The 25742-nt window shown below is 52.5% G+C and overlaps 8 protein-coding genes across 8 annotated transcripts; 4 read left to right on the forward strand and 4 right to left on the reverse strand.

The window, feature by feature from the left end:
- Positions 1-2757: 2757 nt before the first annotated feature.
- SPBR_01909 (MADS-box transcription factor, other eukaryote) lies at positions 2758-3726 on the forward strand (the record flags this gene model as incomplete). The annotated part of the gene is made up of 3 exons (XM_040760219.1): positions 2758-3009; positions 3158-3292; positions 3469-3726. The coding sequence occupies 3 exons, from the start codon at positions 2758-2760 to the stop codon at positions 3724-3726; spliced, it is 645 nt and encodes a 214-aa protein (XP_040619291.1).
- A 3023-nt stretch (positions 3727-6749) lies between these two features.
- Positions 6750-7316, reverse strand: SPBR_02069 (copper transporter family protein; the record flags this gene model as incomplete). The annotated part of the gene is made up of 1 exon (XM_040760378.1): positions 6750-7316. One exon carries the CDS (start codon positions 7314-7316, stop codon positions 6750-6752), a length of 567 nt encoding a protein of 188 aa, XP_040619292.1.
- A 2276-nt stretch (positions 7317-9592) lies between these two features.
- On the reverse strand, positions 9593-11054 carry SPBR_01675 (uncharacterized protein; the record flags this gene model as incomplete). The annotated part of the gene is made up of 3 exons (XM_040759985.1): positions 9593-9753; positions 9848-10524; positions 10627-11054. The coding sequence occupies 3 exons, from the start codon at positions 11052-11054 to the stop codon at positions 9593-9595; spliced, it is 1266 nt and encodes a 421-aa protein (XP_040619293.1).
- A 1751-nt stretch (positions 11055-12805) lies between these two features.
- On the forward strand, positions 12806-13284 carry SPBR_02097 (uncharacterized protein; the record flags this gene model as incomplete). The annotated part of the gene is made up of 3 exons (XM_040760406.1): positions 12806-12890; positions 13074-13160; positions 13244-13284. The coding sequence occupies 3 exons, from the start codon at positions 12806-12808 to the stop codon at positions 13282-13284; spliced, it is 213 nt and encodes a 70-aa protein (XP_040619294.1).
- Positions 13285-13867: 583 nt separating this feature from the next.
- SPBR_01384 (WD repeat-containing protein 23) lies at positions 13868-16264 on the reverse strand (the record flags this gene model as incomplete). Its single annotated transcript, XM_040759695.1, has 4 exons — positions 13868-14040; positions 14126-15715; positions 15768-15947; positions 16021-16264. 4 exons carry the CDS (start codon positions 16262-16264, stop codon positions 13868-13870), a joined length of 2187 nt encoding a protein of 728 aa, XP_040619295.1.
- A 2801-nt stretch (positions 16265-19065) lies between these two features.
- Positions 19066-19743, reverse strand: SPBR_02029 (uncharacterized protein; the record flags this gene model as incomplete). Its single annotated transcript, XM_040760338.1, has 3 exons — positions 19066-19095; positions 19216-19543; positions 19682-19743. The coding sequence occupies 3 exons, from the start codon at positions 19741-19743 to the stop codon at positions 19066-19068; spliced, it is 420 nt and encodes a 139-aa protein (XP_040619296.1).
- A 2521-nt stretch (positions 19744-22264) lies between these two features.
- On the forward strand, positions 22265-23983 carry SPBR_01563 (myb DNA-binding protein domain containing protein; the record flags this gene model as incomplete). Its single annotated transcript, XM_040759873.1, has 1 exon — positions 22265-23983. One exon carries the CDS (start codon positions 22265-22267, stop codon positions 23981-23983), a length of 1719 nt encoding a protein of 572 aa, XP_040619297.1.
- Positions 23984-24736: 753 nt separating this feature from the next.
- SPBR_02022 (peptidyl-prolyl cis-trans isomerase-like 3) lies at positions 24737-25429 on the forward strand (the record flags this gene model as incomplete). The annotated part of the gene is made up of 2 exons (XM_040760331.1): positions 24737-24814; positions 24887-25429. 2 exons carry the CDS (start codon positions 24737-24739, stop codon positions 25427-25429), a joined length of 621 nt encoding a protein of 206 aa, XP_040619298.1.
- Positions 25430-25742: the final 313 nt, after the last annotated feature.

The raw sequence follows: 25742 nt of genomic DNA on the forward strand, positions 1-25742 counted from the left end.
AGGAACGATGCAAGGGAGCGTACGTGACAACGGCAGGAGCCACCAACGACTGAATCTCTTTGCAAAACGAAAGAGAAGGGGCATATGTGTGCTGTGTCTCGGTGGCTTTGTCTCCTTTTGCTTGGCAGTGTCCTCCGCCAAAGACTTCCCTCCTTCACGAACACACTTCTCAGGATTCGAGGTCTAAAAGACACACCGTGAGGGCTGGAAGAAAAAGAAAAGAAAAAGAGACAGCGCCGGCCAAATATGAGTGGGTCCCAGTCGCGCGGACGCACTCAACTGGGGATTCTGTGGCCAATCATAGCTGACGCCCCTCCCTGGTGAACTCCTTTTCGTTTTACGACCACTCCACACACACCTCATTCATTCTCTTCCAGTCTGCCAATGTCTTTCGTGGCCGGTATTAACCTCTCCTCTCGTCAGTCTTTCCTCTGGAAATAGGTACTTTTGCGGTACGGATACCTTTGAACCCTTGCACCTAGTCTCCTGCAAAAGTATACCCAGTAGTTCTGTGTCCTCCGTATGAATTGCTCAAAAAACAGACTCTGCTTTCCACGGCACACAGGCCCCTGGTATCCTTGACAGCGACGCAAAGTATTCCGGCGTATGCTATTTGCGCAGGCTTGATTTCGTCCTCGTCCAATCTTGTCTTGCTCTAACCCATTTAAGAAAAGCCAATCCAACAACCTCTCGTCTCTTTTGCTCCATCAAATCGAATGAATCCCCGTTGTAGCTTCCCTTTTTTCCTTTCCACTGCTCCTTCTCGGCGACGATTGTGTCTGCCAGATCTACCCGTTTGCTCTTTCCTTTCTCTATCTTGGTCCTGCCGTTCTCTCATTTCCTATGTCTTGACTGCTAGCGGCTCCTTCCTCTTATACAGCAACCTTGTCACAAACACCTGTGCATTTCTTCCCACTAGCGCATTCTTCCCAGCCAGCGTCAATATCCAGTCTCGTTCCACCCGCTGCGCGCCTTTCGTTCCTTCCATTCGGGGGGCGGATTGCTTCGAAAAGAACCAAGCCCCCTTTTATGTTGTCTGTCATCCATTCCACACCTGCTAATAGTCACCAAAAACCATGCAGTCTGGGCTGCATCGCTCTTACCCAGTCTCTCTGGATCCCTTCCCGTCCACAACAACGGGGTCCTACTTTGAAAGCTTAATACTTTCTTTTTTATGTCTTTTCCTGTGGCCGTCGTTGCATCAAGGCTGGGCAAGTGGGCGTTCTCTTTTTTACTCCTCGCTCCAAACGTCTCTCCATTTGTTGTCCTTGGATTTCCCTTCGCTGTGCGAGGCTTGCCTTTGTTTTCTTTCTCCTCAAAGAAGCGTAAGGTGCTCCGCTTTTTTCTCTGCTAATGTATTTATCGCTTTAAAGAGGGGTGTGCATGTCGTACCCAGTGTGGTATTTTTTGGAGCTAAGAATAGGAGGCAGGCGCGACGCAAATCGCCCAGTAGCATCTGCGCACATTCCTCCTCTCAAGCCTCTGTTCAGTTTGCCAGTCGTTCCTGCACTTTCTGCTCTCAAACGCGTCCCAGAGCTGCTGCCTCATTTGCGTGCGTATATGTACAATGTTTACGCCAATGTTTGGATCAGGTTGGAGTGTTTGTGAAGAATAGAGTAAGAGGCTTTTGAGGTTTGGTCGCTACTTCCTCTTTCAGGTGTTAGTGCTCGTGATGTCTGCCGGGCAGCAGTCCTACGTGATTGACCAGCCGCCACCAACCTCCGCCTTACCAACCGGTCGCAAGACGTGCACCCCTAAGACCAGCGCCTCCCAAACTAGGCACTTTGTTTAGCTCGCTCCTTCGTTCTTGCGTTGCCGGTTTATCCTTACCAGCTTCTTTTCCCTTTCCACGCCGCTCGTTTTTTCATTTCAATGCTCGTCAACAACCTTGCGCTTTCACTTTGTTCCCCTTGTCCTGGGCTGTTCCTTCCCTCTCCGTGCGAACGTGTCCCCCACCCACTTCCCCGGCGCGTGCCACAAAACCAAACTTGCCTCCCTCCCTCTTTCCTCAAAAGAGAACAGCGCTTTCCCTCAAATAAGTAATTTACTCCCCCCAGCTCTCGACCCCTTCTTACTCTTTTCTGCTTTCTTTCTGTCTCAAAGAGGTCGAAAACTTCCCTAAAGCACCTCGCATCTGAACAACACAAAAACAAAGCCACACGAGATCCATTTGTATTTCAACTTCTTTTTCCTTTCAGGTTCCCCTGTCTCGCATTCTCTTCTCATTTTCGTCCCTTTGCCGCTGCACAGTGATAATCTGGAAACGCACTGAGCGTGTCGCGCCGCAGATAAAAAGAGGAACTTCCCAAAACAGGACAAGACTTCCCACCAGGCTCGATTCAGGCTGGGCCAGAGTTCTGCGACGGCAAGCATAACACAGCACGGGCAAGCCCTTCAGCAGCCCAAAGCCAGATTCAGCATAGACCCGTCACAACGGCTCTAACCAACATCTCTCCACTGCAACTACATCTCCAGTGTTGATCTTTCCCTCCTGTTTTGCCTCTCTTCTTCCCTTTTTAACCTTTTTTTTGCTTCCCGTTTCGTGATACATCGCGCACGGCTTGTGACGCTTCCTTCATTGTCTGCTTCTCGCTTTTCTTCCTTCCTATCCCTCTTTATCCTGCCCTACCTCCCTACGAGTCGACCTCCTCCTTCGTTTGCACTTGCTTTTCTCCTCGACTGCTGTACGCGCCGTCGCAAAGCTCTCTGTTCGCTTTTCTCCCTTATTCTCTTTGAATTCCTATTTGCTTCGCCATAATGGCCGACATCGTGGATCAGCACGACCAGGCTACGCCTACCGACCTCGAGGAGTCCCAGTCTGTTGGTAACGGCAATGCTGGGGCCGAGAGCCGTGGCACCAAACGCCCACGCCCAAGCGCAGTCGACGACGACGACGACGATGATGAGAAAGGCGGCCGCGAGCGTCGCAAGATCGAGATCAAGTTCATCAGTGATAAGTCTCGTCGTCACATCACATTCTCGAAGCGGAAGGCTGGTATTATGAAGAAGGTATGTCTGCGCGCCTAGCGTCCTCCTTTCTCTTTGAGTCTGTGTTTGCTTCTTTCTGGCTTCATGGTCACTGGCGTTCGCTCTGGAGGTCCTCTTCCTCGTCCTTGCCCTGCTACTCTTTTGCTAACTATAGTTGCTTTCTTTCCAGGCATACGAGCTTTCTGTCCTCACCGGCACCCAAGTCCTGTTGCTTGTTGTCTCAGAAACTGGCCTCGTGTACACTTTCACCACACCGAAGTTGCAACCTCTCGTCACTAAGGCTGAGGGGAAGAACCTCATTCAGGTGAGTCAACACATCTGCTCGAAAGACTATCAGCTGGACAGACAAGGCCGACGCAGGTGGAACAAGCCACCGGCTGTATATAATTGTGCTTTGTTCACCTGCATGGCTATGCCGAGTCTTGCGCCCAGCGTCGTAATGAATGTTCTTTTTTTCCATGCTGACAAGATTATCTACAGGCCTGCCTCAACGCCCCCGAACCCACGACCGCCGGCGATAACGGCGTTGACGAGCCCAACCAGGTCGACAGCCCTGAGGAGTCTGGCTCCGGCCACCTCGCGTCACAGCAGAACCGTGGTCTACCCCAGAGCGCACATATGGCCCCCGGATATATGCCGAACGTGTCTATGGACCCGAACCAGGCTCTGGCATATGGCAATTACGTTCAGCGTAACAACCAGTACGCTCTGCCGCAGCATTCGGCCCACCAATCATAAGCGGGTCATACAGACGACACGGTGCCGTTGTTTAACATCTTTGGCTTCTCAACTTTCTCTTGGCTGTTGAGTCGCTACGACCGCTGCGCGGTGCGTGTATCGGGCCTCGCTCCATTGACGCCCTGATTGATGTTTGTCACCAGAACATCATTTCAATATTACACCTCACTTTGTCGTCGCCCTCCTGTCCTCCATGGACCTTTGTTCTGCTGCGCCGATACCCAGCATATAATGCATTTTCCCTTTCCTGATTTGCGAGGCCCTTGGTGGTGGTTCGGCGTTTTCTCAGCTGTTCTTGCATGTTTTCACTCATTGTTTTTACCTTTTACCTTTCACCTACTGTCAATTATTTCCATACGCGACAGGGATTACTTTATTGACTTGACTTTAATCAAAGTTTCTTTGCGTTTCGTTTCGGTGTTGTTGCTGTTACGGTTGTGGCTTCTATCCTTTTGCATCGTTCTTTTTCTCCCACCTTCGTGCATAGCACGGTAGGGAAAGAGGCCGGTCTATTTACCTTTGCAGCACCTTGTTTTCTGTACGTTCGCTACAGCTTTGTCGTCTGCTTTATGATTCCTTGCTCCACCCCTTCCCCCCCGGTGCCGGCGTGTACCATGTATTCTGTCCTCCAAAAAAGATACTCAGTTTTCGAAATGCAATACCGTTTAGGAGAAAATGGAAGCCAGACGCAAATGATTCTCGTGCTCATCCTAACCAACCGTAGTTACTGAATCAACGTTTATGGAATGTATTCTATCGTATATCGTTCGACGCTTACTTTTAGTTCGTTGCACATCGTGAGTAGCACGCGTCATGGCATTTCGCTGTCACTAAGCCGAGTAGAGTTTCGCCATCCGGTCTTCCTGCCTGGCTGGTTTATGGCCTCTCGAGCGATGCTTATGCGTTTATCACGCACCATTCTGTTGATATGAAAGGCCACATTGACCCCATGGCGATTAAAACTGATGCCAGGTGAAGCACTGTCACAGGGATGGGGTATTATGTCTTCCATAGGAGTCATGGTAGTATCAGCATTAATTGCTGCTGTACAATAGTAGCACCATCCTAAGATACAAGATCCTATGACGATCTCGTCTGTGGCGATGACTTTGATGCTTAGAAGTTGTCCCTTCTAGTATCTGCCTTCATTACTACTTTGTTCGCTTAACAGGACTCAAAGTTCCACCAACCTCGGCATGGGGTAGAAAGCTATGCAGTGGGAAAGGAGATGTTGAGACGGGCTGTCAACAGTAGTCGTGCGGGTAATCATGACTCTGGTGATCTGTTTCTGGAAAAAGAGGATGAAAATGGTCTAATAATGACGAATAAAGCGACTCTAACACGTACATGGTCACTTTGCTTTTGTCATTGACATTTCAAGGTTTCGATGGTAGTCGTTTGTTTGTCGAGCAAATGAATTACTGCTTTTAGACGTGTAAGTTGGAGAAAATTACCCAAACAAGACAGGCCTTCCTCATCCGGAAGGTCGCATGTTTTAACAAGTGGTCTCTAATTCTTGTAAGGTCATTTAATCCTGTTCCCGAGGCCTTGTCTGCTATAATATGCCCCTTGCGTATTTCCGGGAAACAAATCAGATCTCTAATGTTTGCTTTGATGACGGACGGCCACAGGTCGTCCCCTGTTCCGGGGTGTTGGCTCGCGTCTTTTCTTTTTCCATGGTCGGGGCCAGAGCCCCAGCCCTGGTTGGTGAGTACACTCCGTAGTTGGGCGTCACCTCGCTCTTTGCCCTGCGGAGGCTAGACCCAACGATTGATCCTGCCATCGGCCCCGTCCACATCGATACCAAAGTTGGTTAACGAACGCAGTCGCGTTTTTGTGTCGAAAATGGAAAAGGCCAGCTAAACTGGAATGAGCATAATCAGAGTCCATGCGGACAGGAAGCAACCTCCGCTAGCCGTCATGGGCAAGTCGTCTTTCTCTCGGGCACATCCGTTCGGCAAAGTCGCCTTATTTTTGGGCTACGGTGCGGTTGATGCTTTCGGTGTGGCCTGGATTGGAAACGTGGCTGCCGGGTTCCAAGGCTTTATTGACGCCGGAGCCTCTGCCAATAAAGAGGAGGATCACCCGGCATAGCTACACTCAGCGCGAGTTGGTTCTTCCTCGATTACCACCTGAAATGACGGTAAGCTCGAGGGAGATAAATGTATGGTTTCGTAGATAGGTCAAGGAAAGTGACTGTCGTCGATAATGATAATTGAATTATTCACTTCGATTTCATACAATACCCCCTCTCGACTTTTTGCAAAGGGCGCCCTAAATCATAGGAGAGGAGACGCACAAATATTGGCAATCATGCATTCCCGGCCAGTTCTTGCTTCTCTGCTTAATTGTTGGTAACTTAATGTTTCGTTTTGCCCTGCATTTTGAAAGTTACCGCCACGGGTGCCGCCAGCCCCAATCTCCAAAGACGGCTGTACCAAAGTCCGACGAGGGTTACATGCAGCTCCCCCAGTAGCTGGTTCCAGGGACTCCGTAGTGGTTGCTTTTGCGCATGAGTTGAGCACATTTGCGTGCATTTCTGCACGGCACAGAAGCAGACTTGTCACTAGCGCCACCACCCTACGGCACAAAAACGGATGGGGCAAGTACCTGTACGTTCGAGATCCGGTTAAGAGCATCAGCGTGCGTGAGGAAAATTGATTGTTTGAATATACTCTGTCGATACCGTAGCAAAGGATATAATAACTAGCAAACCAAAAAAAGGTAAATAAAGAAACGCCTGATATCCCTTAAACGCCGGCCGTCTTATATAACTCCATTCGTAACATTCGTTTATTTGTTCAGAGATCATCTTGGACGCAGGAGATGCAAACCACCGAGCCGCAGAGGATAGGGCCTGGCGATGGCTCGACAACTTGTGCTAGTTTGTTGCGCAAACGGTTGCCTGAATCGACGTCACTCGATGCTTTGGTGACGCAGTGACTCCTCGGTGGTCTCTCGGGACGGCCTTTGTGACATGTCGTTTTAGTGTCCCAGTGCGGCTTCGTATCGGTTGTGGCCGTTTAGTGCTCCATGAGCACAATGTAGCGGCCGACCAGCAGGCTGCCCAGGAACGTGCCGCCGAGCACCGACATGAAGTAGCCCACGTTCATGGACATGACTGCAATCATCAGCAGGTAACCGACGCCGGCCAGCAGCGTGTCGAGGAGGGCGCGCAGCGGGTCGACGGACAGGCGCCAGGGCCGCACATGGGTGTGGCGCTTCTTGAGGACCATGACGTCCTCCTCGATGCCGTTCTCGGACAGTATCATGCGCTTGGCGTCCGAGTCCCGGGAGATTTGCTGCGACAGTACAGGCTTGCCAGGGACGACAACGTAGCGGCGCTCGAGCTCGGCGTCGAGCCAGCGGGACTCCGCGCGGGCCTTGAAGGCGAGCAGACCGCGGAAGAGCGCGGCGAGCATAATCAAAAAGATACAGGTGCCGGCGTAGGAGCCGACGGAGCTCGGGGTCCAGGTAAGTGAGTAGAGAGGGGTGTCGGTGGCGGTGAAAAAGACGGACATCATAGTCATCATCGTGGTGTTGGAACTGCCCATGCCCGAGCCCGAGCCGCCCATGTCCATGCCCATCATCTTGCCGGTTGGTTTGTGGAGGAAGTCGTTGGGAGATGAAAAGGAGAAGAGAGAGAACGGGCAACGACTGTACAGAGGAAGAAGCGATGCCCTTTTCAAGGAGCCTGGGCTGTTATTGCTGGTGACGAAAAGAGAGTTGACGGGGATCCAGCTTGGTGTGAGGATAAGAATAAGACTGCGCTCGCGCGTTCTAGAACCGAAAAGAGCGTCGTATGGTTTGCTTCCGCTGCAGGTGCAATATGCTCTCGTAAAAAGTAGGAGGTGAGTAGAGTGGCTTTGGCGACAGATAAAGTGAATCCGTTTAGGCTGCGCGAAGCAAGCGTGCTTGGCGATTCGTGACTGCGCTGGAAGGAGCGACCGAGGGGACGGGTCGGCGACAACGAAGCGACAGGGCAAGGCAACGAGAAGTACAAGTAAACAGTGGAAAACAAAGATCACGAAGTCGAAACGTGGCGAGAATAAAAGAACAACACGATGGGATGCCAAAAAACCTGGGACGGGAGTCTATTTGAAGGGCCTTCCAGCCTTTTGCTGTTGCTGGCCGCCGCTTTGTCCCACACTGCGGGCAAAGTGAGCAAGTTTACGGAGCACAAACCAACACCAGCGCCAAAACCTGACGGTTGTTAGAGACCGCTCGTCCCGGCAAGAGCAACGAGAAGGGCGGGGTGGGATCCTTCCAAAAGCGGCAAAAAAACGTGCTCATACTTTTACGTGGACTGTTTCCTAGTTCAACGCCAGGCTGTGAATTGTCGACAGGCCGCCCACTGTGGCTCTTTCCTTGCGTCTGCACATACAGCTGTGGATTCCAGTCCCCTCTTGCCTTTCTTGGACACTCGATGTGCAGTTGATGCTTTTAATGTATCTTGGGACGTAAGATACAGAGGGACATTGTACCTTATGAGGGCCTGCGACGTTGGTATTTCCTTCTCCAAAACGGTCGCAGACAATTACAATGTCAACCCTGTCAGTCGTCTTTCATTCCACCGGCCGCCCCATTGCTCCTTCCTTCTCCTTCTGGCTGTTGTCTCGCCAAGCTGCCGCAAATCCATTCGAAACAGAGCGCAAGTTTGCAGGAAGGCACAGCCGACAAAACCGTAACATGCTCACCTTATTCACTTCTCAATCCTCCATCGCCTTGGCACCCAGACGCCAACAGCGATCACGCATTAAGGCCTGGACCAACTCGGTGGGGTGCCAATTGCACGGCACAGGACGTAACCCTCCTTCCTGCCATTTTGCAAATGACAAAACTGTTGCTGACAACGGATGTACCTCTACTTTCGGTTGTGGGCAACGCTGCGAGTTTGCCTGCGAGTTTGCATACCTGGTGTACTTGATGATGATTGTGTCTCTTGTGTGTCCTATGTTGATGACAATGTTGCTTGAGGAGATTAATCAATCAACAGACGGTCACCTTCAAATGCACGGATGGTATCACAAGGCTCGTATTAAAGACCGGGGCTGTGAGGCTCGAAAAAACACAGAGCGGGCCAGTCTCGGAGAATACAAATAAATGGCTTTTCATATCGTCTTGGTTGTCTTGCGGAGTGAAGGGAACGTGTCCCTGGATGCTGAGACAGAATGAGCGAGTTTTCCACCCGTCAGGGACATTTGATGATGTTTCATTCATCTAGTTGCATTCTATGCAGCTGTCGGAACGTGGTGAGATCTATTGTGGTACGACGTACACTCCGATGTCATGTTCCCATTGCGATTCTTGCTGTGCGTCGCCAGGGGGGTAGACCTCCGCATTGGTAGCCGTACGACATATGGACCTGATGCACATTATGTCGGCCAAGACACTGTGCATGTTTGTTTCGGACTTTTGTACTTTGGTTCTCGTCCGGCACAAGCTGGTGCTAGTTAACATAAAAGGCTTTATTGAGAAAGCAGGAAACAATACGAATAAGATATATAGCAAGACAAATTGGTAGAAGCGAAAAGAGGAACCTTGGTGCGAAAGAATAGAATCACAGCAGAAAAAAATCACAAGTAGGACACCGGCAAACTAAGAGACGAAAACCTGGACAAGAGTAGAAACACAACCTGGCATGAATGACAGCCGTGAAAGAAAACAGAAAAAAAAGAGATAATTAGACGACGACGAGACGTCTCGTTCCCGTGCCCCAGCCATACCTGCCGGATGCTTTTGTAGAAATACATGGGCAGTTGAAAACGGAGAAAGGACAGCAACTGGGCGGGAAGCCCGAGGCGGATAAGAACGGCGGAGCAATTTCGACTAAAGGTGACACCAGCGTGCCGTGATACGCCGCTTATCATTCGGGGCGTTGCCGTTTTGTGCCGTGTGGGTTCTGCCACTCCCCGCCGCCTTGGTTGCCGCCACCCTGGTTGCCAACCATGCCGCCGGCGGCACCGCCAGCACCACCGCCGCCACCAAAGAAGTTGGGTGTAAAGTTCGGGTGCATGCCTTGGAAGTCTGGAAAGTCGTTAGTGAGAGTTCGACAAAAGAAAAACAAAGATAAAAAACGAAAAGAAAAGAAGCATGGGGATAGGGAGTGAAGAAAACGTACTCGGCATCCCGCCACCGACCATACCCATACCACCCATACCGCCCATACCGCCCATGGGATTCATGCCTCCCATACCGCCGGGCATGTTGCCTATGGGGTTCATGCCGCCCATGCCACCCATGGCCGCGCCCATACCGCCCATCATCCCACCCATTGGGCCGCCACGGCCGCCGCGCATGCCTCCTGGGCCACCGCGCATGCCACCGCCCATATTGCCACGGAAGTTGCCGTTGAAGCCGCCGCCGCCCATGGGGTTTCCGCCAAAGTTCATTGGCCCGGCATTGTTGTTGTTGTTGAACGAATTCATATTGCCGCCGCTAAAGTTCCGGTTGAACCCCCCCTGATTGTTCATGCCGCCACGGTTGTTGTACATATTGCCACCGCCACGGCCACGGAAGCTGCTGCCACTGTTATTATTGTTGTAATTGTTGTAGTTGTTGTTGCCGCCGGACCGATCCTGGTAGCCTGAGCTGGACACATTGCGATTTTGTAAATTGTGTGCGCCGCCGCGGCCAGGGGTGTCCTTGGGCAGAGTCCGGAAAGGGTTAATGGCTGGTGACGAGAAGATGACACTATGCTTCTTCTGTCCTGCCTGGTACTCGCCTGTCGCTTGTGACTCGATCCGGTGCTTGGTGGCCGTTGCGGCCTGTTGTGACGAAAACTCGACGTAGGCCTGCCTATGCAAGGTGGAAGAAAGGTAGGGAGTTAGTAAACGATGTAGATGGAAACAAAGCGCAAGTGTGGCCTGACCACAGGCGAGCCGAGGCAGTCCTACTCACCCTTTGCTTTTGCCGTTGACCTTGTGTTCGCTGAACGTAATGTCCTTGAGCTCTTCCTCGCACTTTACTGCTGCAATCCAGCCACGAATGTCGTCGTCGGTGATCCACCAGTTGAGCTCTGAAACCATAATGGCCGTCGTGGCACCCGGATCTATCGGACGATCATCTGAGCTTCCTTTCCGCTTCACACCTTGTGTCGGCCCTGGCGGCGACTGGTTTTCTGTTTTGGACGAGTCCTGTGCGCGATCAATCTGGTTCTGGTCATCCTGGTTGTGGCTCTGGTCATCGTAGTCGGGGCCTTGGCCTTGGTTGTTGGTGGCCTGGTTCTGGTCCTGGTCGTCACCAGCAAAGTTGTCTTGCCTGTTGCCGCCATCGTCGCCGTTGGCATCGCCGTAGATGTCGATCTCAAAATCCTCTTCGGTCGTCATTTTGTCGGTTTGCTGTGGAAGGAGAGTGAGTGAAAGCGCCTTGTAGTGTTGTCTGTCGAGCGTTTCAGAAACCCCTCAGTGCCTAAAGGAGGCACGCAGAAAACTAAAAGTTAAATGTCAAGTTTTCAAAGACAGTGCTTGAGCTATGCGATGCCGCGTTCAGTTGCTGTGTCCACCGAAACTGTATTGAAACCTAGGTTAGGACCAGAGATACAAGAAATGCTGGCGCACCACCCATCTTCGTAATCTTCGCAACCAGCTGCTGAAGATGCCATTGTGCGGTGTCTTGCAAGATCGGGAAAATAATAATAAATCGACAGGTAGAAAAAAGAGCAAAAGGAAACGGCGCCAAACAAGTAAGAAGGAAACCCCAAGATCGAGAGATAAAAGCGAGAAAAGTAAAAGCAAAAAATGTGCGACGAAAAATGAGGAACCCGAGACAACAATCCGAGCGAAGGACAGAACAGAGCTATTGGTACGTACACTCCTGGGGTGCTTTCTTTTCTAGACACGAAGAAACTTGGCTTCTCGATAACAAACGGACGATGATGGGGAGTTCCCTTTCAGTGCAAAAGGAAGCCCTATGATACGTGCGGCAGACGAAGCTCTGTGCTTGCAGTCTGGCTCTGTAGGACAGTAGACAGGACGAGCTGGTACAGGGTTATATGTGAGAAGAGAAGAGCTGTGGTTCAGCCGAAACAAATAAAGCGATGGAAAGAGTCTGATGCGAATGTGCAGAGTAACAAGAGCACGATGGTCTGTCTTTTGTCGGGCCGGAGCAGCAGTGCGCGATTGTTGGGGCGGCCCGGGAGCTTCGTTTGGAGTTCGGTCGACGCTGGGCCGATGGTTCGTGGTTGTTCGACGTAGGAGAGGGAAGATAGAAGAGCGTAGCGCCGGACGGCAGCTCCCGTATTCGTGATAGAGGAGATGCGACGGGGTAAGAAATGTGATGAAGGTTCGGATGATAGAATGTTGCGACAGCTTCTGGCACCAGGCAGCTACTCTGTAGGCTACTGTCGTGGGAGGCGCGAACACGAGTGCAGAGCAAACTCGTTTTCAATACGACGAGAATAGTCGATGAGGGCGAAAATCGACAAGGCCGCTGTGATGCCGAGTCGAGTTGGTTTGAAAGAGGTCGCGCGCAAGGAAAAGAGAGACGAAGAGAAGAGAACGAGAGACACGCGAAATTCCGTAGTGCACGCACGCACTATTCCTAGCAAAACTGGGGTGGTCAATGAGGAAGCAGGAGCTTCCCGCGACACAGTTGGTCAAACAGGGCAGGAGGTCTGTCTGGAACAAAGGGGAAGCCCCAGTGTGTGGGTCACCTGCTAAAATGCTAGGGAAGCTTTGGAAGCAGGCAGGCAGACTGCAAGAAGCAGACCAAGAATACCGTGCTAAATACAGTGCGTATACTGTAACAAGTGGCGTTGTAGCCTCCTCTCGCACTATGCAAGATTTGGGTGGTCAAAACACGTGCAGGGCAGGGGGACTGCACTCTATTTAGATATAGCAGGGTTCGGGCGATCTGGCATGACCTCTGTGCTGGAGCTGGGGAAAGAGAGGTCGTCGCGAATACCCATTTTTTTGAACCGCTATTGAATCTGCCCCTTTCTCTTGTCTTCCTTTCCTCCACAATCCATCACGACCGACCATTTCCATTCCTTCTCGACAGCAATCGACGGACCTCGCTACAAAGACCATCTCTATTGTTTTCACCCGCTTCTCCAGTCAACACATACACAGCCGTCAGCATGTCTGAGCAGCTCCAAGAGATTCTCGACATCCCGCGGGAGTTTGTCAAGGATGGCATGCAGTTCCTGAACCGCTGCCAGAAGCGTACGTGAATCGACAGCCGCGCTCCCCTTTTGATGAACATGGCTCTAGATGACCTGGTTGGGGATGCAACAGGACAGAACTTTGCTGCAATAGCGGCCGCATCGCTGCTGGGACAGATGCAGACGCATCATCACGCGACATTGACGAAATTTGGCCGACGATGCTAACAATGTTCTTGTATAGCTGATGCGAAGGAGTTCGCCAAGATCAGCCAGGCTGTTGGTGTCGGCTTCATCGTTATGGGTGCCGTCGGTTACTTTGTGAAGTTGGGTACGTTTCGTTCCTTTTGTATTACGTTCTCGAATCGCGTCTACGCTGTGCATGTACTGACTTTTCTCTTTGTCTCGCCGTAGTGCACATCCCACTGAACAACATTCTGGTCGGCGGCGCGTAAGCGGAGCGCGCGACGAGAATTGTGGACGGATAAGAAGCGTGGCCCGACATGCCCTGTCTCTTGCCACGGGACGGACAACACTACGTGCCTTGGACGTCCCTCTTTGGCCGCAAGAGTCCGGCGAAACCACGGATTGTTGACGAAAATGTGCAAGACTCGGACGCGCGTCGTAACGAAAACGAACAGAAAGAAAGCGAAACACCCATAAACTAGTCGAGAAAAGGGAAGAGGCCGTATCCCCCATCTTGCAGACGGGAACACACTCTTCGCTTTTGTAATAATTTTTACTGTGTACAAAACCGCAGGCATGGACCGAGAAACAAACTATAAAAAGAGCAGGAAGGCATACCGGAGTTTTGATCAAATAGCGCAACACACTTTTTTTACTCTCACTCGATTTGACCTGATTTCTGCACATGTCGTGTGACTCGTGACTGGCTTTTCTGTGTGGTGACAGTATGACGGATGGTTTGTATTCTTGCTGGTAAACGTGTTCTAATATATGTATATGAATATGAGAAGCTGAGCAAGATCCGAGAGACTAGCCAACCCCGAAAGCCTGTCTTGAGCGAATCCTATCACTCTAGTTGGCCCACCAAGCTGTGTTCCGTACCGACGTCTGCCAGGACGAGATCGGCCGCATCCGATCGTCATACAATCGGTGTTCGCGCCCGCCAGCGTCGCCATCCTTGGCAATGTCGCAGGAGTGGACCGAGCACGTGCCGGTCTCCATACTCTCAGCGTCGAACGAAGATGCTAGACAAAATGTTAGGTGGAACGTGGTCAAACAAAACCAAACCAAGAAAAAAAAGAGATGGGCAGTATGGGGAAAATTACGTACCGACAAGAACGGGTATCGTGGGGTGCCAGCTGGCGTCACGCACACACAACGGGCCGTGCGTATAGCGGCGCTGGCGCACGCGTTGGCGGGAATTGAGAGTCTCCGCGGTGTTGTTATGGCCACCCGCCTCAGCTTGGCGCTCCTCCTCGGCGGCGACCGCCGACAGCGTCTCGCGCGTGGCCTCGCGCACGTCAATGACGCCCGCCAGAGTGGCGTCCAGGTTGTAGATGTAGACCTTGCCTGAGTGGCTTGCCGAGTAGACGTAGCGCCCGTCGCTGCTACCTGGTGGCGAGAAGTGGCAACGGATGAGCGTACGCTCGACACGGTGACCGCGGAAGGTCACGACAGAGTTGTCGTGTGGGTGTTTGAAGTAGAGGTCATCGTTGTAGCGCTGGAAGCGGTAATCGTACAAGCTGTACTGTGTTAGGGCGGCCGGGTCCTTGGCATCAAAGTCAGACATGCTCATGGCCATGCGCAGGTCCCACAGCCGCATGGTCTGGTCCTTGCCGTTGGACAGGATGTAGCGCCCGTCACCCTTGCTGTCGATGTATGTGATGCCCTCACAATGGCCAACAAAGGCGCCAGCCGCCCGACTGTCGCCCAGGCTGCGCCGGTCCCACACCTTGATGGTGGCGTCGTCGGATCCCGAGTATAGCAGATGCGGCGACTGCTTGTCGCCAAAGCACACCGCGTTGACGTCGTGTTTATGGCCCTCGAAGCTATGCAGCACCTGGCGCGATTCGATATCGTATACGATGATGGTGCTGGCGTTGGTACCGGCAACCAGTTCACGGCCATCGCCCGAGAACCGCACGGAGAAGATGGCAAACGAGTCGTAGAAATCGCCAATGGTGTCGTCCCGAGGGAGGCCAGCCAGGTCCAAAAGGTACGGCTCACCCTCGTCGTTGGGATCCGTCGGCGCGAGGCACACTTTGGGCATCATGGACGTAAACGCGAGCCACTTGTTGTCTGGGCTCAACGACGCATCTGTCATGGTCCAGCGGCCCGACGGATGCACCACGGTTTTGTAGTGCTTCCACTCGTTGACGTTGGAGGTGTCGTACATCCGCACGCGGAAATCCTTGGTGGCGCTGTAGAAGAAGTTCCCGTCGTCCGAGAACTGGCCCAGGTACACAGGAGCCTCGTACCTCAATACCATGTCGGCGTCGGTCGAAGGCACCATGCTCTGCGCAATCATGTTCTTGCCCAGCGTGCGGTCGGCTTGCGTCTGCCCAAGTCCGAGCTCACGGTCCAAAAGCCGGAGCGACACGGGCCGCCGTCTGGCCTCGATCTTGGTATGCAGAGAGTGGTTGTCGGAGGCCATATTGTCAAAGATCGTAGGGTAGACCTTGCGCGGCCGCTCCGTCGAGCCGAACACGCCCGAGTCCATGAGCTTTCGGCCCTCCTCGCTCGGCACCTTGGGGAATCTATTCGGGTCACGCAGCTGCTGTCGTCGCCGCCGGCTGTTGGTAAAGGCGTCGATGTCGAAACCACCACCCCAGTCGGTCACGCTCAAGAGGACGTTGTGCAGCGTCTCTCCTTGTAGCATGATATTCAGCTGCCGGCGGGTTAAGTAGGGTACCGGGCGACCTGTCACGTTAGTATAAACAGCTTTAGAGGAAGAGTGGGCATAGGTTCGCACCTTCATCGATATCGTCGTTATCGTCCTCCTCCTCGTCTTCGTCATCTTCGTCCTCTTCCTCTTCCTCTTCACCGTCATCTTCGTCGTCGTTCTCTTCGTCACCATCGCCCACAATCTCCTCATCTTCATCGACAACCTCTTCGATTTCTATATCGTAGTGCATGGGACCGTCCTCGGCATCTATACGGAACAGTTAGAGCTATTCGAACTACGGCTCAATCGGAGCGACCGGTTTAAATCGTACGGCACATACCATGGTATTCGTCGTCGTCGTCATCTTCCTCTTCGTCGTCGTCGTCGAGTAGTCTGTGGCTGGTGTCGTCGCCAAACTCGCCATGTACGGCTGTGTACTCGCCGCCAGCGCCGCCTGCACGCAGGCGATATGCCTGTCGCAGAAGATTTAAGACGTCAGAGGGGGCAGCACCATTGCTTTCGCTATCGCCGGCGCCAGCATTGCCGTTGCCGTTGTCGTTGCCTGGGGTCTGCGGAGCTGACATGTCGTTATGTCTTGGATAGGGTTGGACAAGCTTGGGGCGGGCGGTGTATTGCACAACTCCGTTTCACGCTTGCGAAGCTCGCAAAGAAGACACAAAACACACAGCGCCACAAAATGCGCAGCCCAAGAGCTTTGTGAGCAAGTTATTGAGTGTGTGCAAGGGTTTGATCGGAGGTCAAGGAACGACGGCAAAAGTGCGAGCGTGGGTTTCGTTTCCTGAATCCGGAATCAACTCCGGACGTGCGTGTGGCGGCCAAGCGGAGTATCGAGTGAAGGGAAAGTAAAGAAGTCGTCAACAAATCGTGGGGAAGCAAAAATACAGCGATTTGTATTAAAGGCCAAAAACAGGTGAGAGGAAGAAGAATGGCCTGGTTGAATGAAATGTCCATCTGGGTTGCGCTTTCCTCGTTGCAAAAACGCCTCTTAAACGAACACCTGACTCAGGTGCTCCTCCCTATTTCTAAGCTCATTGAGCTATTGCCGGTCGCTCTTGCTGGACCAAACTCCGCGAGAGCAGTATCGTATCTATGGCGCGTTATGGCCCACCCTTGCTGCAATTGCGGGGAGGCGAAACTGTCATCGCTCGTCTAGCTTGAGGAAAGAGCGGATAGGGTCTTATCTCCGACAGCTTAAAGGCGAGCACGCTTTAAGCACAGCAACTGGGCAGTTGTGATGATAGATATGAATAATCATTGCGATATTCTCACTTTCGTTTACCCCAAAGGTCCATCATTTGAACTTCAACTCTCCATTGCCAAACACACTGATATTCCAACTTTAATTTCTTGTTTCTACAATCTTTGAACATTTGTGCCCGGATGGGTTATTTCCATAATCTATTTTCGGACGAAACGTCATATTGTGGCGCTGGAAACCTTTGCAGCTCGGCATTAAATCAGGCGAATCGCTGAAACGGAAGTGCCTGGATGTGCAACATACACGTTGTAGGCTATTAGCTATTAATACATTTCTTCTTATATTTAAGTTGGACTGCATTGCCAATCGACCTTGTTTTGGCCCTGCCTGGTTCATTCTCATCTGATTTTCATCTGGATCTCAAACGGGGCCGCGTCCGCAGTTGGCTCATGTTTGGCTTTCATAGCGAGGAATCTTTAAATATCTCCAAGTGCTTGAACGAGCTACGTCCACAGACATTTCGTTTGGACTCGATACCTGTGATTGGCATGGCCGTGGACCTCCAAATACTGTTGGAGCAGCCTCGGCCCCGGAGCAGACACGACGTGCGTGGCATCGCACAAGATGAGCCGTCCATCCGGCCACTTTCCAATACGCCCACCGCAATTGGGCCGGTCTGCATGCATCCTTGTCCTTCCCAGCTCGCAGAGAAACTGGGGCAGACAAGTGCACAAAAAGAAGCAGACACGAGACACAAGATGTTGCATCGTATCGCATGGTGTGGCTGGAAGGCTGTTGCTGGGGGTTGCCTGCTTCTGGCGTGTTCTGTGAGTCGTTCAAGGGTGCCCGGTGTGAAACCATCCCGGGCGTGCTTTGCGCGTCTGCAACTTGCATCCGGAGTCGTTCATGTGGCTCATGTCGTTCGTGTTGTTCGTATAGCTTAATCCTTCACCAGCTTTCGAGTTGCAGCTGCGTTCGCCACCATTCTTCCTTCCGTGGCAAAGACACTCCACGAACCAGGCAGTATAATTCAGTTCGTCCGAATTGGCGTGTGGGGTCCGTATTTTCATGTGTCACGTTGGTCTGCCGCTGGATTGTGCGCCGTGAATAATCATATTCGGCCCTCAAAATGTCTTGATCCCCAGAGTTTGACCGATAGCAGCGGGGGTTGGTCGTTCGGCAACCTCGCCAAAAAGAAAACCGTATTTGGTTCATTCACTTGCTGTCCTCATGCACAATCGCAGAATTCGGTGTCTGTTATGAAACCGTAGTGCCTTGTAACACCATTTGGGTCTCCTATCCCCAGTTCAATCTCATTGTGTGCAACCAGAAGCTATGCTCCATGTCCGGATAGTAAGTAGCGACTGAGAATAACAGCCTCACGTGTGGTATCACAAACGGTAATGTCACTGGCCATTCGTTGAAATTCAATTAAAAAGGGGGCCAAGCAAAAGAGGGTGTGTACCAAGAAACAAAACAGAGGGAGAGGAAATGAACGGGCATATATCACAAAACAATATCCCGGATTTTCGAGACCACTTCATCACCATTACCAACACTGTCTGTTCTCTCAATGGGCACTCGCCGAAAGAGAGACACACGTTCCACTTAACCTTTACTGCCTTTCTCGCCAGTACCCCAAACTCCTTGACCGCCTTTTTGGGACACTCTCGAAGATTCAATTTTCAATGAAAACGATACTCCAGCCGGCCAATCTCGTCAATATCAAGCGGTTTGCTCGAGACCACCACCCTTTCGTGTGACAGCGATATGCGCCGCGTACTCCCGGCGTGCAGAAACATACCAAGCACGTGGATCAGCAATGACTTGTGGTGAGAAGAGTACGATGGGAAACAGCATGAGCAGGAATTAAAAACACCAGACAAGTAAGATAGGGACGCAAACGACGCGAATCAAGGAGAGACCTTGTCTCGACTCTGTTCTCACAATATGTGTCTCTGTGCGCCGTTGAGCACTATTCGAGTGGACGGGGGACGAGGGCGCTGCGGTTGGTGAGAGCGATGGCTTCACTTCCTCTTCTCTGATGCTGGAATAGCTGTGGGCTTGTCTTGGCCAAAAAGACCGAGAAGATACGAAATTCGCATCACGGCGAGGAAGGTCTAGCACATTGGAGATTAGTTTGCGGTAAAGGAATAGGTAACCTTCTCACTCCGCCTCTTTGCATGCTTGCAGCCTCTTCCACGAAAAGTTGCTCGGGCCGACGATACGTTAAGCCGGATTCACCGTGCACAATATACGTGATGCCAGATACACAGACAGAGCGTGTGAGAGTGTATTGAAAACAATAAAACATACCGTGAACCCAACATTTCCCCACGTCATGGCGTTCCAGTCGCCGACGGCAGCAAACCGCTCTGTACCAAGAGCAATGATGGTCAAGCCAACATGACCTACGTCTGCAATCAATAGTGCTACCAGGTAGTTGTGAACGACCTTCAGTTCGGTGCTGGTGTAGAGGACTGCGACGCCGACCATAAACAGCAGGCCATAAGCGTTCCCAAGCTGCTGGGCCACGATGCGTGCCTGGTCTGAAAGGCCAATGGCTGGGGCCAATGGCACATCTGGAATCTGCTCGCGGACGAACCAATCGGTCGCGAACAATGCAGGCACACAGCCGCCGATGCTAAGTTCAGAGAGAGGTGGGTCGTTAGCAGAAGGAATGGATGTAAAAGGAAGCCGACGACGGAAAACCACCAGGTCCAGGCCCAGGCCCAGTCCCTGGGCCAAGTCGCGGGCTCGGAATATACAGTTAGCCACTCACAGGGAGATAGGCTCGATGATGGTGAATACCAACCGGGGGATGGTCGGGAGACGGGACGCCATGGTCGATGCAATGGAGCCGATCGATCGAGTCTCTGGTGTGTTTGGGTGTGGGTGCGTTCTGTTCCTTTGGGCTTCGCCTTGTTGGTCCAGCCTAGCACGTTCTGGTTCTGCGTATTCTTGCTGTTGTCGTCATGTGTTGTTCTACTTCGTTTTTGCCTCTTTTAGCTGTGGCTTGCAGCAGGGCGATGCTGGTTGGTCTGGCTTGTTTCAGGAGAAGCGAACGTGCTTCGTTCTGTGTGCTCCGGTTTTCGACGGGTTTTTCTATTTCTTGCGCCCCCTTCTGTCAATGCTTGTCTCCGTAGTCGTAAACCCCCTGCTCCGTCGGGCAATGCGCCAGCACAGCAAAACGCACAGGTGCCAACCCCAAAAAAGAAATCCTGAAATCGCTGGAACTCAAATCTTCAAAGTCGACTCCAGCCCCAACTAAACAACTCCAAACCCCAGACAAAAATTAAGCTCGCCTCTAACAACGGGTCCTGCGCATAATGCAGCACCCCAGCCTCATTAACTGTCGGTAACGTCGCGGGTGAAGAAAAAAAAAGAAATCACACACACAGAGAGACTCACACACAGACACAACACAAGGCTTGACGGCACACCGGGGTGTGTCGTGGCAGAGACGGGTAGTGGATCCAAGAAATTCCAGAAACTAGAGGAAGAAAGAGTCTGGGCCTGGCCTTGGGTCGACATGACCAGCCAAGACAAAAGGGGCATGCACTTGGCTCGTTCCTGCACTACCCGTGCGCTCACAGCACATGAGTGGAAATTGAAGGAGCCAAAACGGAAGGTCCCCCCGCTGCCCGGGGAAGCGACTACTTGCGGACAAGAGCCAAGGCATGGGCCAAAAAGCCAAAAAAGGCCAAAAAGCCAGGCCACGACGCTGCAGAGCACCAGCAAGCCTGACAAGTTCGTAAGATCGTAAAGTCAGCACACCTGGCAGCATGCACAGGACACAAAACAACCTGCACGATGCAGCAAATGCCAATTTCAATTTCTCACCAACCGGCCACGCGCCATAATTTATGCCTCCGTCTTACGACTTCCCTCGGAAGGAGTGCTCGCCTGCTACTCAATCATGTGCCTCGCGCCTGCCCGCTTTGTCGATTTGGCTCTACTGGTCCTCTTCCTCAGTTGCCATCCTTAAGCTTGGTTTGTACCTCTGGTTGGTCTTTCCTGGCGTGATGCCCTTGGTTCTTTCCCCAAGTATGTCCAACCCATTGCAAGTGGTAATACTTTGTAGCGTGGGTGTGGGTAGTTCCTTCCCCTCTTGGCTCATTGGGTCCCTAGTCTGCCTACCCCTCAATTGTTATCGCAGCTACGGAATAAATCCAGGAGGACGGGGACGTTCTAGACCTTTCGCCCATTTTGCGCTTTATATTAGTGCACGGTGGATGTAGCTCTATTTTTTTTTCTCAACTTTAAGTGGTTTATACATTTGTCCCTGGCTCTCGAGTTTCCCATGTTTTGGCGTTATTACTACCCGTCTTTTTCTGTCGCTGCCTCGCATTGTATGGCATTGTCATTCTTTTTTTTTTTTGCTTGCGAACTGCGAACGAGTCCGGGCAGTAGCCAGCGTGGACGTCTATTATATTGTTTCCATTCAGCGTGCAGAGACGGCAGGCACGTCCCTTTCAGTTTCTATCATTGTCTCTTCATGGACCACAGCGTCGTTCTTTCCTGTCTCGGTAGACCGACTGCCAGCAGTTGATGCACCGTGATTGCCTTGATTGCACCTTCTGCTGCCCTCCCCCTTCGTTCCTTCCGTCTTTTGTTTTATCGTGCGCGCGTTGGCGGTGTGTCTTACGGGTCCTGCCCGGGAATTGGAGTCTCGGTTGGAAAGACCAGGGAAGCTGGGAACGAGCCAAAGAGGAAAAAGTCCAGAAGTGCAAAGAGGAATGTACAACGCACAGGAACCCACAAATGGGAGAGAGCCACCCAGCAGCCACGACGACAATATTGACGACTGCCAATACGAAAGAAAGCCGCAATTATAATCGACCTCGGCCGGAACTTCGACGTCAACTTGCACAGGCACGGTCAACCCTTAACCGCCACGCCAGCCTTCTGCACGACGACAAGCATAGAGACGAACTCGAACGTATCTCAACCGGCAGCACGCAGTGGGACGAGACTGAAGCATCAGAGCCAAACCGAAGCCAATAAAGAAGCCACTGGCCATTAATACTACGTAGAGTTTCGTCAGGCCACCCGTGGACTGTCAACGCCCTCTGTCACCCTAGTAGTCTAATATTCCAGACTCTTGGGTTGTCACCATTTTGCCTCTTTTTCCACTTATTTCTTAATTTACCTTTCCCTTTTCCCTCCCTGCCACCTAGTTGCCTCCTCTCACGCTCACCTCTATTTCTTCTCCCTCTAGCCCCCGTCTCTCTCACTTTTGCTTGGCATTTTCTATTTCACTTTGATTCACGTCATTTTTTTACTCACTTTGCCCTTGTCCCTTTCTCTCTCCGTCAAGGACCACCATGAGTTAACGGGACCCCGATGTCCCTCCTCTTGCACCATGGCTGCCAACACCATGGCCACCATCGAGCCGCGGCTAATGCACCTCCTCAATGTGAACGACGACAGGGATCATCTACCCTCGATACACAGCACTCTTGGCGTCCCGGATAGCCACGAAGATGCCGCAGCCCTTATGCTTCCGCCCCTAGAACTCAACTCGCCCGAGTCGTCGGCGGGGAAGCAGTCTCAACAGCAGCAGCAGCAACAGTATCAACAACAACAACATCATCACCAGCAAGCCGGTTTGAACCATTCAACACTCAACTCGGCTTTTTCGCCCTCGAGCGGCGGTGATGAGCCTGGTCTGGGTGGTTCCGGAGGCGCCGGCGGGTGGGCGAACCGTCCGCTCCGCATGTTCCTTGGCGATGGCTCAGCCAGCTTGGTCGACCCCTTCATGCTTCCAGGCGGGCCAGACGATCCGTCGTCATCATCGTCTTCGCATATGGGCAAGCGGCCACACGTTGTACCACACACAGATGAACTAATACAACTACCGCAACCACTGAAAAAACAAAAGTCGAGCCAACAAGTTGGTTCTCTGAACCAGGTCTTTCCGCCCATCATCAACGGCCTGCACGAACCGCCACCGAACGCCGCCGTGTTCCCTCCTATCGCGTATGCCGAGTATGATGGCGACGAGTCGAAAAACCGCAATGCTGACTACGGAGGAAACTCTGGCGGTGGAGGTACAGGGAACAGCACTGGCGGCGGCGGCGGCCACTATCTTTTTGACAGCATGCTCTCTGGAGGTGGGCTACACATGGTCTCTGATCACGATAGAATGGGTGAGGCCATGGGCATGTCCTCGTCTACGCTCCCGCTGGTGGGAGGACGGCACTTTTCGGCGTCGTCTGCCACCGACGTGTCACCAAAAATGGGCAAGGCGACCAAAAAGTCACCAGTACCCGGCCGTCCAGCACGAGCACCACGGTCGACGCGATCGACGACAGGCGAAGCCGGCGACTCTCCAGAAGCAGCATCCTCAACAAACTCTGCAAAGCCGAAACGGCGTGCAACGAAGCCTCGTCGTCGGTGGACAGAAGAAGAGACCAATCAGCTGCTTATTGGTGTGAGCAGACATGGACTTGGCAAGTGGACGGCCATTTTGGAGGACCCAGAGTTCGAGTTCAGCAGCCGCACAGCAGGTGACTTGAAAGACCGCTTCCGTACTTGCTGCCCCGAAGAGCTACGTGGCAAGTTGAGCCGAAACGATCCGTCGGGAGCCGCCTCTCCGCCAGACGCATCCACGCCCTTGTCGTCGACACCAGGGCCATCTACGGCGTCTGGCCAAGGCAAATCGAAAACAAGTCTGTCGTTAGAAGACATATTGACTGAGCCCGACGAACAACTCGAAGCATACAACAGCCAGGGCCAAGATGGCTCGCCTAGCTCAGCCTTGTCTCCAGACCAGCCCAAGATGCGGAAACGGCGTGTCCACCGGCGGAACATGGAAGACATGATCAAGCTGGGCATCCAAGGGCCCTTCAAGAAGTCGCATCGCCGCGAGAGACGGCCATTCACAGAACAAGACGACAAGGAGATCCTCGAGGGCCTCCAGATCTATGGACCGGCCTGGACCAAGATCCACCGGCATCCCAGTTTTAATCTCGCCAGCCGCCAGCCGACGGATTTGCGGGACCGTGTTCGCAATAAATATCCAGACATTTACGCCAATATAGAGAAGGGTGTATTTCAGGGGCAGCCCGAGGGTAGCTGACACGGAAGAGTTTTTTCTGGCATACAGCAGAGTTTTACTAACAAGGCCCGTGGCTCTAGAACGTGGTCAAAGGTTGGGTCGGGTTTCACCTCACAGCATGTTTCTTTTACGAGTGCTTTCAGGCAGCGGGCGAAGAATGGCTGGCAAAAAGCCGCCAGGCGGCAATTGTGGGATTATTAAAGGAGTCTACGTTTAGCCATTTGGGTTGTATTATTTCGTTTATTGGCGTGGGCAATTTCAAAAAATAGCTCCAAAGCCACACAGACATTTTTTATACGAGAATGCGCCAATGATGTTTAGCGACAGCGTCTGTTTTGAATCGACGGTTTTTTTGTGCTTTGGTTGGTCGTTTGGTGCAATTTCTCGTGATGAAGAACATAATGAATAAAAAATGTAAAATGTACGATGTACAGGAGTACGGGAAATACGGGAAATGCCGAGGAGACGTGAAACTACACTCCTGTTAGTAAACAACAAGGCGATGCGAGATCCAAAAGATGGGACAGGGGCGGATGGTCCCGTACATGGACCTGATGACTAATCTTTCCAAAGTTGCACGCTTATTTTTTTTGGTGGACAGCAAATGCCAATTGATGGCATTGCAGCACTCTCCAAAGTGCACCCTCGCGTCACTGGCCAGCGACAGCCTTCCTCGCTCATCTGTACAATCCGGCACTTTTGGGTTGCAAAAAGGCGCATTTTTTTTCCTTTCTTACAATCCAAGTCGAGTCTTGCTTTACGTTTTGTGCAATCATGTCGGTCACGCTCCACACCAATGTGGGCGATCTCAAGATCGAGGTCTTTTGCGAAAGTGTCCCAAAGACCGCAGAGGTAGGCCGCCATGCTTGTCCCTTCTTTTACAGATTGTTAATTACGCGGCCGCCGTTCTAACTGAGAATGCAGAACTTTTTGGCTCTCTGTGCGTCGGGCTACTATAACGGCTCGCCCTTCCACCGCGTCGTCGCCGGCTTCATGGCCCAGACAGGGATGCCGGCCCAGTCGTCCAAACACAAGGGCTCCAAGGACAAGGACAAGGACAAGGGCACGTCCATCTGGGGCCAGCCCTTTGAGGACGAGATCCGCCTGCCCGCGCTCCGCCACCACGCGCGGGGCATCGTGTCCATGGCCAACAAGGGCGCGCCGCCGGTCGGCAGCGGCCTTGCAGGCACCAATGGCTCGCAGTTTTTCGTAACCTTTGCACGCACGCCACACCTGGACGGTGTCAACACGGTGTTTGGACGGCTGCTGGGCGAGGCGTCTTTTGAGACGCTGGACAAGATCGAGGCCGTGCCCGTGGACAAGAAGCATCGGCCCAAGTCAGGGCCGCCACCTACCATGAACAAGGAGGGCGAGGAAGGCGATTCATCGTCTGCGGTGGCAGCCGTGTCCTCAGAGCCGCCACGGATTGAACGTGTGACGGTCCACGCGAACCCTCTGGCCAAGTGAAGGCCACGGATGACGATACAATCATCGAGCCGGGGTAGTTTTAATGTCGGTTCCGCAGGACGTGGGCGCAAAGCCCCAATTACTTGACTTCCTCGAGATAATGGGTACATACAGACAGTGCGAGGCATAACGCGTCGCCCGATGTTTTGCCGTCAGCGGCCAGCCCCATCCCAAGCCGACCGCGAGGTGGTGATGTTCTGAGCAACTCCGGCTTTGACGAGAATAGTTTAGACTCTTTGCATCCGCTGTGCAAAGTCGTCAAGGTTTTCGCCACCCAACGAGTCACATACGCTCGTCACTAATCTCAAAAATC

Source organism: Sporothrix brasiliensis, assembly GCF_000820605.1.
Source record: "Sporothrix brasiliensis 5110 chromosome Unknown Cont18, whole genome shotgun sequence".
NCBI classification, from domain to species: Eukaryota; Fungi; Ascomycota; class Sordariomycetes; order Ophiostomatales; family Ophiostomataceae; genus Sporothrix; species Sporothrix brasiliensis.